Source organism: Ursus americanus, chromosome 23 (assembly GCF_024610735.1).
Source record: "Ursus americanus isolate L20-20 chromosome 23, mUrsAme1.1.p, whole genome shotgun sequence".
Taxonomy (NCBI): Eukaryota; Metazoa; Chordata; class Mammalia; order Carnivora; family Ursidae; genus Ursus; species Ursus americanus.
Window position 1 is genome coordinate 45,509,284 of NC_142149.1, and position 12,594 is coordinate 45,521,877.

The 12,594-nt window shown below is 53.0% G+C and overlaps 1 protein-coding gene across 4 annotated transcripts in view; it reads right to left on the reverse strand.

Annotated features, from left to right (window-relative positions):
- Positions 1-1,683: 1,683 nt before the first annotated feature.
- The window catches only part of ATP2A3 (ATPase sarcoplasmic/endoplasmic reticulum Ca2+ transporting 3), a 33,913-nt gene continuing 23,002 nt past the window's right edge, over positions 1,684-12,594 (reverse strand). For 3 of the 4 annotated variants that reach the window (XM_045773279.2, XM_045773282.2, XM_045773281.2), the window contains 6 exons: positions 11,821-12,023; positions 11,150-11,235; positions 7,191-7,324; positions 6,573-6,690; positions 5,946-6,063; positions 1,684-2,947 (listed from right to left, as the gene is read on the reverse strand). In XM_045773279.2, the coding sequence (XP_045629235.1) occupies positions 2,928-2,947; positions 5,946-6,063; positions 6,573-6,690; positions 7,191-7,324; positions 11,150-11,235; positions 11,821-12,023 (679 nt within the window). In that variant the 3' untranslated portion in view covers positions 1,684-2,927. The remainder of the gene's footprint in view (positions 2,948-5,945; positions 6,064-6,572; positions 6,691-7,190; positions 7,325-11,149; positions 11,236-11,820; positions 12,024-12,594) is intronic. The other variant, XM_045773280.2, reaches the window with a different exon arrangement.

Below are 12,594 nucleotides of genomic sequence, written 5' to 3' on the forward strand. Positions count from 1 at the left end.
TGCTTGGGTTGTTTCCAGTTTGGGGCTATGATGAGTAAAGCTGCCATGAACAATTGGGTTCAGTTCTTTGTGAGGGCATTAGGTCTTCGTTTCCTGATTTTGCCCTTCCATTTCTCCCAGTGTGGCCCCAACAGAGTCTCTCCTACCCCTCTGAGGGGTACACTGTGGGAGGCATGGGGAGCACAACATGGGCCAATGGAGGGAGCAGGGTGAGGACTTGGGCATTTTGGCAGCTGCCATCCCTGAGCCAGTGAGAAGTGTGCCAGGGCTTGCCCTGGAATTCCCTCTTGGGTGAGTGGCTGTGAGGTAGGAAACCTCTGTTTACCTTGGCTGCTCCGTCTTGACCTGTCAGGCTCCATGCTGTGGGCTGGCAAGGCTGGATTTGTGCAGGCCTGGCTATGAGCTCCAGCAGCTGATGGGAGTGCTGAAGCTGGCCTGTCTCCTAGTCAAGCCCTCCAAGCCCGTCTTAGCTCCATGTTCTATCTGTCTGCCATGATGAAGCCAGATAGATAGGCTTTCAGAGAGCTTTGGGGTCTTCATCTGTAAACTGAAGCCCTAGCCCCTGCCGGGCCCATCTAAAGGAGGTGATTGGGCACCCAGGGAGATGAGGTGTATGGAATGGTTTTGGGATCTGAGAGGTCTGATGGATCACGCAGAAGGAAGAACCCGTCTGCCCATCCTTGGCTCCCACTGTGAACTATGCACCAAATCTTGCCCTTCCCCGAAATAAAACCTAGGAGCTCCTAATGGTGGGTTCTCTTCCAGTCACGGCTGGCTTCATGGATGTGTGACCTATGCAGTTGCACAGAACCCCATGCCCAGAAGGGCCCTGCATTTCATTTTAATACTCTGCTGTCACTGCTATGAAACTCTTACGTTTTAAACAAGGGGCTCCACATTTTCATTTTGTACTGAGCCCCACCAATTACATAGTCAGTCCTAGCTCTGGCTCTGTGGGCAGGGCCTGACTGCCCTTACCAGGGCAGCTGGGCAGAGGGTTAGATATAGAAACTTCATGAGGGAGTCTTCCCTCCAGAGGAAGGAAATGCGGGAGATGGGGACACACAGCTAGTCCCTCCACAGAGCCCCTGCTCCCAGAAAGCAGGGCCACCTGGGTGAGTCAGGACTTAATATCAAGCAGCCTCTCAAAGGTCCCTGGATCATAGGAGCTGAGGGAAGCCTTGGGAAGGTGCACTTGGGCTGGGCTTAGAAGGGCAAGAAGTCGATGGCATCCTGGGGTTCAAGGAGGGGAAAAAAACAGCAAGAAACCTCAGGGAGAGATGCAGAACCCACGGAATAGGCAGGGCTGGAGGCCCATGATATTTAGGCTCCAGGCCTATCCCTGCCCCAGGCCAAGTCATGAACCCCTCCCAGCCTGTTTCCCCAGTGATGACATTTGAATCTTAACATGTGCAAAGTGCTTTGAATACACACACAAACTATCGAGTGCAGTCCCTGTGAGCAGAGTTGTGCGTCTGCCGTTTGGGAGTGGGTCAGGAAATCAGTGCCTCTCCTGGGTCTTGTCTCAGAGGAAGACTGGGCAATCCCTGGCTGGCAGTGTGGGAACTACAGGCCTTGGCTCAAGTTTCCTGATGTGAGTAGGTGTGGGTGGTGGGAGCCCAGGGAGACACCACACGGGCAGATGGTGGAACCACTCTCTAGGAAAACAGACGATGACGGTCCTCTATTGCCCCAGGCACTCAACCTTTATTTCTCTACCAACTGCATATAAACAGATGGGTGTAGGGCCCTGCCACCCTCCCACACCTCAAGATCTGCCTTCCCTCCAGCAAGAAAGAAGCAGAGAATCTCTGTGGGCTGGTGCCCGGGTGAGCCCTGCCCAACTCTGCTTCTCTTATAGCCCCTCCAGAGACTTTGAGAGAGGAGGGGAAGGAGGAGAGGTGGGGCAGGAGGCCACAGTACCCGGAGCCCATTTGCCTAATTTTTGCCAAAGGGGCAAAAGCTGAATTAAAAGAACATTTATGTCCATCAAACACTCTTTTCCATTCATCTGACATGATCTGACACACATTCCTCCAGCAAGAAGGGAGAGAGAGGAAGTGCCCTTGGGTAAATAGCCATTCTTACTGACATCCTTTCAGCTGATGGGTATGTGGGGTTGGGGGCAAAGAGTGAGGCCAAGAGTCTAGGGGACTCAGAATCACCCAGCCGTGCAGACTGTGGGATGGCCTCTACTTGGCAGACTGGGCAGCACTGAGAGAGACTTGGCCTGTATCACTTGTTTAGGATAGGGAAATCTGAGTCTGGGAGTGCCCAGAGCAAGGCAGGCAAGCCAGCTGTCTTCTGGGAAGGAGATCTTTGCCCAGCCCCCTTCCCCTACTACCATGCCTCTCTCTCTGACCCTTCAACCCCCTGTACATATAAACAGTAAGAGGCTCAAGCCCTCATGAGCCCTCTGTTTTATGGAAACAGAGTGGAGGGGGATTGTCTGCCCTTGCGGTGCACAGCTGGGCCCGGGTGTTCCCCACACTTCACCTCCTTACTGACCAGGCCCCAGACCAGTCAGTGAGCAAGAGGCAAGAACTCTGGGAGTGCTCCATCAGCGTGGAGGCACCAGTTACCAAGTACGTGCCCAGCCTCCAAGCAAGTGGGGTGCCTGCTCTGGAACGTGCTCGTGGATTTGGGGGTAGAGGGCTCTGCATGTCTGGATCTGCTTCCAGCTCTGGCTTCTGGGCAGATCTCTCCCAGGCTGCAGCTCCTGGGCTGGAGCTCCATAGGTGAACTTCCCAGGAGAGTCCCAGAGACGTGAATTATAGAGCCCCCACGTGTACGGAAGCAGGGACAGAGACTCTTGGCAGGGCCCAGGGAGCAAGCGATGAGCGTGACGGCAGTGTGACGAGTGGGGTGAAGGCTTGGGCGTCACCAGTCTGAGCTACACACCGGAGACTCCACTCTGTTCCCGGCATTCACTTCTGGTCCTTTTCTTCTGGAAGAAAAACCCAAGAGTATGCTAAGAGCTGGATGTGTGACAGTACACATCCACACTGGTACCTTTTAGCTCCTTCCATCCTGCCTTTCTCCTGGGACAGCTGCATTGTCCCACAGCATTCATCAGTGGATCCCCAGCTCCACTGTGTCTCCTGATGCAGCCACACACACCCAGCTGCTGCCCCGACACGTTTCTCTGATGTCCCCTGGGCCTCCTTCCCTCTACATGTTCTATCAACAACCCCAGCCCAACTCAGGGCATATTGACTCTTGACTTTTTGTTTTGGGAAACAACTACCCAGTATGATGAGATCCAGAAACTAGTGGCATCAATTCTTCATTCATCCCATATACTCAGGCCTGTTGATTTTACCACCTACGTCTCTCGAGTTCATCTCTTTCCCCTGCTGCCCCCAGGCTTCAGGTCCTCTCAGCCCTGCCCTTAGCCCCCTCTTACCTCACCATCATGCTCCTGCCCCTGGCATCACACTACAAACCCAGGCTGTCATCCCCTTTGGTGGCTCTCCATTGCCTTCAGAATAAAGTGCAAGCCTACCTCACATCCTGGACTCTCCCAGATCTGTCCCCACTCAGTTTCCCCAGGCCTCCTCTCCCCTCGGTCTGGCCCACTGGCCTCTACCTGACAGCTTCTCAGCCACACCTGGGTACAGCCAAGAGATGGGGCAAGAGGACCTCCACCCCCGCCCCCTCGCCTACTCCCTGGGGCTGACCGGGCATCTGCAATTCTCCCCAAGACACATCCCTCATAAATCACAGGGAAGCTACGAGCATCAAGCCTCAGCAAAACTTCCCTAAAAGGCCGCCAGGCTGGCTTGGGAATGTAACAGGGTCCCCTCTCTCACCCCCCGCCCCATCCAGCTTTAGGAGGCCCGAGGGACTGCAGCCACACAGGGCAGAGCTGTTTGGCTTGAGCAGCCCACACCACTCCACCTCTCAGAAGTGGCCACAGATGCCCAGCCTGAGTCTTTCCTGTGGGCCCTGTAGCCACTCCCTACAGCAGAGCACCACCCTGTCAAGCCAAGCCTCACCAAGACCATAGTCAACATCTCAGATTCATGGTGGAGGTGGAGGTGTTGTCCAGAACCAGCTCACCCTGGGCTAGACTCAGTGTCTCCCCTTAGACCAGCTCAACACAGCTCATCAGCCTCCCTGCCTTGACTCTCCCTTCTGTCCTCCATGATTACCCCAGTCCCTTCCATGTTTCCATCCTTCTGTGGCTCCCACTGCCATGAGGATAATGTCCAGGGTCCTTAACTTGGCATTCGAGGCCCTTTCCACACTCTAGCCTTACCTCTCTACCCTGCACTCTGAGCGCCAGCCCCACTAGAGACACCAAACCATGCTAGCCTAGTTCTTTCTCCACCGAGTTCCATCTTCCCCTTTCAAACCTCTGCTCAGACCTTGCCTCTTCTAGAAATCACCTCCAACCCTGGCCCAGCAGGGATTGCTCCCTCCCTAGCCCTTCCAACCTGCCCCACCCTGTTAGGGGCCACCTCCTGAATCCTCCACCCCCCAGCAGCCAGGACTGAACAGTGCCTGAGACACAGGCTTTTCCTCATTGGCTAAGAAATTTTCTAAGTTTCTCAAGAAAATGTTCTGAACCCCTTGGCACTTGTGGCTTCTAGGGAAGGCTCTCAAGGAAGACAGAGTAGCTGCCCGAGCCGCCAATGAGGCCTGACTTCGCAGGTGAGGTACTGTGATCAAGGTGGCCAGATTTCCTGGTAGACCACCCCCGTGCTTCAGCCAGAAATGGGGAGGCCCTGGGCTCCCGAGGATGGAGTTTTAGGCAACAGACCTATTTCACCTTCAGCTCCCTAGGAGCATCCACAGTGGGTGGGTCAGAAAGAACCATACAGGGGGCAAAATGCCTTGTCTTGCTTCCCTACTACTTCACCCATGCACTCCAACAAGGCCTCGCTTTGGCTGAGCACCGACCTCCACCCTTGGGTGAGGCCCTCTATGTGTGTCTGATATGGACAGACCTGTGGTGGGTCAGCTTCTCCAGAGAGAAGAAGCCAACTTATGTTGGCCTCTTTAATAAGATAAAGTTTGCAGCGCCCAGAAGGACTGGCCGGCGTGGGAGATAGGAGCCAATTGATTGCCTTGGCCCCTATGGAATGACAAGCACGTGATCTATTTATAGCCCCCCAACTCCAGGCTCCCTCCCCTGAGGCTGGGATGCATTCCTACCAGAGATGGCCCTCAAGGACCCAGCTGCTCCAGCGCAGGCCTTGCCATTGCTGGGCCTAATCCAGACCCTCCACATGCTGCCTTGGCTCACACTCCCAGGAACGGGGAGTTTTTTGCCCCTGCTTCTTCCCTTTCTAAGCAGCTCTGACAGTGAGAAGATGCTGCCTCCCTTGCCCTTCAGAACCACCCACTCTCTGAGGCTCCTCCACCAGCAGAGGTCGGTCGCCCCAGCCCACTCCTCTACATGCTGCCCCCAACCCTGACTCTGCCATTTTTCTTCCATTACTGGATTAAGGCAGACCCAGAGCTGTGAGCTCAGAAACAGAGAACCCCCCTCTTCCACCCTCCTACAAGGTGACACCAAAGAGGCCAATCCAGTGTGGTCTGGGGTCCTAGAGGTGGTCAGTAGCAACCCACTCCTTGCCTGGGAGACTGTCCTGAGAATGCCTGCATAAAGACAGGCTGGGTTCAGAGAAGTCAGAGGCCAAGGCCCAAAGGAGGGTACCGTGGGCCTGGCCTTGCAGGTTTGGTGGTGAGTGAGGAGAGGGGGGCAGCATGGCCCTGAGTAATGCTCTTGGCCCCTGTAGCATAAGACCCTGCAGATACCACAGGCCATGGCCACCAGAGCAGAGCCCCTTTTTGTCCTTCACTTGGTGATCCAAGAGTATTTCTTTTTCTGTACAGACAGGGAGGCTGCAGCCTGGGAGCAGAGGCAGGCAGGGGGGTGGGCAGGGAAGCAGGCTAGAGGCAAGCAGGGTGGGGAGGGTCTGGAGCTTCCCACTCACCATCCATGTGGTTCCGGGACAGGTACTTGAGGGCTTCATCAAGAAGGATGACAGGCAGAGATATCTGGAGCACCAGCACCCACTGGCGCCCGCTCAGTGGGGTCACCTGGAAAATAAGCTGGGGAAGGGGGAGGTGTGGTTAAAGGTGTGCCCCCACAATCTACCTGCTTCAGACACCTGAGCTACAGTGGACTCTTCATGAGCAAGTCCAAGACGTTCCTTGAGGTCCCACCTCCAGATCTTTGTCTACTTTGCTTCCTCTGCCAGAAGTGCCTGCCCTCCCCTGACTTCCCCTGCCCTCACCCAGTGACCAAATTCTCTTGGTCCTGTTTGAGGAGTGGGAGGCATTCTGTACTGGGATGGAACATAGTCTCCTCCTGCCCTAGCCTCGAGAGATTCCCCACAGCAAGGGGTCTTATCTCCGCCTCTTTGGTTCCCCAAGTCTGAGGGTTCCCAAAGCACAAGCTGTTTGCACCAAGCACCTTCAGATCTCCCCACTCCCAGTCTTCCAGGCAGTTTCCATAGCAAAAGGGCCCAGAGAGGCCCAGTGACCAGCACAGGGCCAGACTGCTGCAGGAAGATTTGGACCCTGTCACAGAAGAGGATTGGGGCAGGGCAGAAACTCACAGGCAGGGGTGGCACCAGAAGGATGAGGAAGTGCAGGGCCATGGACATGGCCACAGCTGCCAGCAGCCAAGGGTTCAGCCAGGGTGGCATCCGCAGCAGCGACTGGTTCTCTGAGACACTGCCAAGGGCACAGGGTGCTCACCGCAGGCCAGGATGTGAGCAGGCCCTGCTGTGGGCACCCATCCACCGATGTGTAGGGGTGGGGGTGGCCTGGGCCTCAGCATTTCCCTAATTGGGCCTACAGCCTGGAGCACTTCTGGGAGGCCCAGTGCAGCCAGGAGGGGTGTGTCACAGTTATGTGCTCAGCCCCCAGTGGTCTGTCCTAGGGCTTGGACACCCTTTCTCTGTCCCTCAGACCCAATCTTGACCCCTTTATTTATTCAGGCCCCAATCATGGCCCTCTTTGTTCCCTAGATCTCAATTCTGGCCCCACTTACTCTCAAAACCCATTTTGGGACCCCTCTGACACTTAGGTCCTAATCCCAACCCCCCTGATCCTCAGACCACAATCCTGGATATCTCTGACCCCAATTCTGGGCCCCGACTGACCCTCAGCCCCCACACTTAGGCCTCACCCCGTCTCTCAACCCCAGCTCCAGTCCCCTCTGCCCAGCCCACCTGTTGAGGGCATTGCACATTTCAATGGTCACCAGCACAGACAAGGCCATGGTTGTGGGAAAGCGTGACTCGAAGACCTCGCAGTCAATGTCGGCAAAGAGTGGGTTGTCCTCGGAGCACTTCAGGAAGTTCCTCTGAGGGCACCAAGGTGGGGTAGGGTGGGGTTGGGGAAAACAGTGGTCGGGGTGGGGGGGCAGTGTGTGGGAAGAGGGAAACTCACTCCATCCTCAGCCCATATCTGAGGACATAATACAACCAGTGGGTAAAGTGCTGCCATGTGGTGGGCCCAAGGAGGGGCACCCACCCAGGATGGGGTCAGAGGGGCTACACTGTGCTGGAGAAACAAGCAGGCCGTTCTGGGGCAGGGGTATGGAGGGACAGAAGGAGAGCCGCTAGCATTAGGATGGGGAGGACAGAAGAGGGCTCTGGGATCAGAGGGAGGATGCGGGCTTTACCCTGAAGGTACAGGGGGCGCCCTGAATATCGGAGGAGCGGGAATGGGGGTGGTGATTTACTGAGACCACAGAATAAGTAAATGCATTTGCAAAACAATCAGCCAAATTGTTTTAATTGAATTCACCTCTGTGGGTAGAAGAAGGCTGCATGTACCCTAATCACTGCTATTAAATAAGATTCCATTCATATCTCCCTCCATTTCTGCCACTGAAATTGAGCTCTACCAGACTCGCCTTTTGCTTACAACATGGATTAATGAATTGCTAGGTACGGGCTTACTGCATGGCTTCTTCCTAATTAAGACGATCTCAGGGCTCTATAGGGGATGAGACTGTTGCCCTGTAGTCCCAGGGGAGAGTTTTCTTCCTGTTCATAGACTTTGCTTACAGATTCTGCTGTGATAAGACGCTGAGCTGAGGACATGCGTGAGAACTTCCATCCTGCTCTCTTCCACGACACTTGGGTCAGTGTGGATGTTCGTAACAGTTAAACAGCTTCCTTCTCCAGTAACATAAATTTGTTCTCTGGACTATCATCTGAACACAGAGATCTTTTAAGCTAAAGATTAAAAACTGGATCCACGTGATGTAAAAATAACCCTCAAAGAGAAATCTTTAAAACGGCAGGCTGTCTGAGCTCCTGTCCCGCGTACAGCTCCCTGTTTTCCCACACTGCATAAACACGGGGAAGGTGACTGTCAGCCAGAAGGGGCCGCTAGCACTTTCCTCTTCTCTCTCATGCAGGACGAACAATGCTAAAAGACTACGGCTTAGCTAGATTTCTTATTTTAACAAAGAGATGGAGATTCTTATCTCATTTAAACCAACGGTGGGATTTTCTCCAAAAATCAAGCTCCAGTATTTGGGACAAGTGCATGTTTTTATTTGGCACTGATCATAGAGCAGAGAAAATGTCCTAAAATTTGATTCCACCCAGAGAACAAGAGGACCAAGTGCCTCTTCCTATTGTACCACTATGGTTAGGGCCCACTTTTCCAGATCTCAATGGCCTGTGCACACATGTGCATACAAATACAGTGTACAGACCTCACACTCAAGCACGTGCAAGCCTAGATCCTTATGCATGTGCAGAGAGAAAAATACAAACAGGATAACATCAAGATGTTTCAATAGATAAATGCCCTGCCCAGTTCAGACCTTCTGGGTTTTACCAGTGTGCCTCTATCACACGCGTGCATTATGCCCCAGGTCATGAGTCACAGTGTGGCCTCTTGAATTGTTCATTAGAAGGTACTCAGGGCTGGAACTTCTGTCTCATAGGTTCATTGTGAGCCTTGTAGGGGTGGGGGCTTGTTTTCTCTGGGTGACCCCACTGTACTCCTTCCCTTTGCCTCCCTGGCTATTTCCTATTTACCTTAACCTGCAAGGCCTCCTCTGTGTTTCATTAATTTAATTAATACTTACACAACTCTTACTATGTGCCAGATGTTGGTCTAAACACTTTACAAGAATTGACTCAGTTAATCCTCCTGATAGTCTTATGAGGCTGAGGCAGGGACCATTATTACCTATTTTAGAGATGAGGAAACTAATAAAGAGGTTAAGTAGCCAGTCCAAAGTAACACAGCCAGTGTGTGGCAGAACTACAGTGTGGACCCAGGTAGCCTGGGTCAGGCTCCATGCTCTGTGCTCTTAACCACTCTGCTGCCTTTGGACAGCTTCCTTCAAGAACCAAGGGCAGTTCTGGGCAGCTCTGCTGAAATCCTAACAGCTGAAGCTGAAAGCTCTACCTTAGGTCTAACCCTTGACCACCTCCAAGTCCCACAGCCACCTGTATTTTTTCCTGCTGAAGCTTTTCACCTTAAAAGGCGACTGCCCACTTGCATGCTCTTCCCGGGTCTTTACAGAGCCTTTGTCTGCTTGGTGACTGGCATACGGTTGATGCTCAATAGTCATTTCTTGATCAGATGGATAAATGAGAAATGGAATGACCTGAAGACAGCTGGGAAGGTGGCACCAATGGGACTGGGGACTAACTAGTAGTGTCCACCATGACCCCCAGCTGTCTGGCATGGGTGACCAGGCCGTCAGTGGAACTGAGATAGGAATGAAGGAAAGGGATTATTTGGGGAAAGGTGACAGATTTGATTTTGGTAAGTGCAATGGGCCTGTGGGACATCCCAGAGGAGATGTCCAGCTGGATATATGGGACTGGGCTCAGAAGAAAGATCGGGGTGAGGGTGGGGTGTCCCGGGAGATTTGAGATCTATAGATAAAGGAGGGTAATAGAGACAGTGCTGGAAGAAGGCAGAGGCAGGATGGTCAGCACACCCTTGCTCTTGCTGCTCCCATAGGAGCTAAATGAGCAGAGGTGCCTGAGTCTGGCCTGAGCTTTCTGCCGAGGGCTGGGGGTACCAGCTTTGGGATGAGAGCCTGGGCCTATGCTCTGCACTGATGTCAGAAAGGAGAGCCCACATACTTGAGGGCTGGTGGGTACCAGGAAAGTGTACCTAAGCTGACTGTACCTAGATGTGAATACTGCGATAATGCCTGAAATCACAGAGCCTCCCAGGGAGGACAGCCAGTGATAGGGCAAAGGGTCAGGTGCCTCCTTTGAGCTCTTCCATCTACAAGAAGGTAACAAAGACAGGTACACTCAGAGGAAGAAGATCCTAAATCCCTGCAGCTCTCAGCTTTAAATGAAAAATGCACAACTAGCTTTGCTAGATTTGCTGTGAAGGTTCTTCGAAGCAAAGGAGATGCCCAGACAGGGGCGCCTGGGTGGCGCAGTCAGTTAAGTGTCCAGCTTGGTTTTGGCTCAGGTTTGATCTCAGCATTGGGAGATCGAGTCCCGCATCGGGCTCTGTGCTCAGCATGGAGTCTGCTTGGATTCTCTCTCCCTTTCCCTCTGCCTCTCTACCCCACACTTATTCTCTCTCAAATAAATAAATAAATCTTTAAAAAAAAAAAAAAAAAGGAAATGCCCAGAGGGACAGACTGACAGAAGCAGCTGAGGGGTCTCCTTGCTTGCTTCCAGAGCTATGCTGAGCTCAGCGAGCCCTGTGGTAGGTACCAAGGTGACTTCAAGTGGTCAGTGGATCCCTTTCTCGAGGAGCATGTTGTTATGGAGGGGGAGGGGGAGCCTGGTAGATTCCTTCCCTCCACTCTCAATCTCCTTTGCCTGAAGTTCTACCTTTTAGGGGTTCATATCTCTGAGCCTTCAATTTTTGGGGGTTCCCTGATAAAGGTAAGATACTTCTGTGCAGTTATGCCCCTTGTTAGCCCCCTAAGCAAATGATTGGGAGAAGGAGTAACCACTTCTCTGGCTCAGGAGCTGGGCTGCTAGCTCTAGGTTTCCAGTGGCTTCTGAGTTTGCCTCCTTAGATGGTGGATGTCTATGTATGTGTACGGAGGGAGGGAGGGACAGCCGTTGGCCAACCATGGGGTTCCAGACCCCTTTCCCCTGGAACTCCAACAACTACTTGGGCTGTGAGTTCTACCTCAGAAATAACCCCAAGAGGGTCCCTGGCCATCCTTGCTTACCAGTTGGTAGAAGGTGACGTGAGGTCCCTCGGCATCATAAAGGAACCACCAGGTGGCGGCAGCCACCGTGGCCAGGCCTACGTACACTGCAAAGAGGACAGGAGGAAACTGGCTATGGTGGATAGATACGGTTTTCTGGCATCCACTTCCCCATCCCAATAATCCCCTCAATTTCTATCAGGGAACCACCCTCTCCCTCTCTGAGCCATGTGGTTCGAAAGCACCTGTCCTCAGTAACAGTGGTGGGCCCCGATTGGCAATCAGCATCTGCCACACCCCTGGCCATGGTGATTGGCTAGGAGATAAGCAGGTGACGCAATCTGGGCCAAAAACAGGCCTGAGACTTTTATCATATTACTGAAGGATAGCTCTCTCTTCTGGTGAATTTGGGGTTGTAATGGAGTAAACATGAGAGCTACAGCTGCAGCAGCCATCCTTCCACTCCAAGGGGCACCTGCCTGAGAATGGAGCTGAGGCAGAGCCAAAATATGCCAGTGATACTGAGGCCTGGATCCAGCCATACCTGAGGCATGCTTTAGTCTTTTCCATTAGATGAACCCACAGTTTATTTTGGCATAAGCCAGGCTCAGTCATACTGTCTGTAGTTTTGCAAGCCTAAGTGACAGAAGCTCTCAAGAAGCTCCTGAAACCCCACTGAGGGCTCCACTCACCTCCAATAGCCAGATATCGAAAAAAGAGCCAGCCACTGATGAGGGCCTCATGAGGGTTCCTCGGCATCTTCTCCATGATGTCCAGGTCTGGGGGGTTGAAGCCCAGGGCTGTGGCAGGTAGACCATCTGTCACCAGGTTCACCCAGAGCAGCTGCACAGGGATCAGGGCTTCCGGGAGGCCCAGAATTGCCGTGAGGAAGATGCTGGAACCAGAGTCATAGGCTCTAGTCCCCAGCAACTAGAGGGTCTAGCTCCTACTCTTACCTCAGGCTGGGAAGCTCACGTATTGTCTCCATGGAAGCCCCATCTCATTTTGCTAGTTCTTATGTGTGTGCATGGTTCTACCACACGCTGGGTCACTCCTGCCCTCAATCTCAGCTCTGGAGCCTGGACAAATCTGCTCTTTAGGCCTCTCCTGTTTAGGCCATAACCCCTCTGGGACATGTATGCATGTGGACAATGCATGCCTGAGTACATACACTTTTTTTTTTTTTTTACACACAGGAGCAAAACTTAGAACAGGCCACATAATCACACAAACACAAGCACCTACAAGCTTGTCCAAACATGCAGAGATGGCAGAATCACATGTGTCCAGGCAAACATGTGCTCACCATTCCCCACAGGCCTCCCTCACATGTGAACCTAAACGTGTACAAATTATATACTGGCACAAATCGTCTGTGCTTATACTTATGCCCAAAGATGCACAAGAGCACACATGCACATGTGTGCACATACCTTTCACTTGGGTACACACACCGTGCTCACACA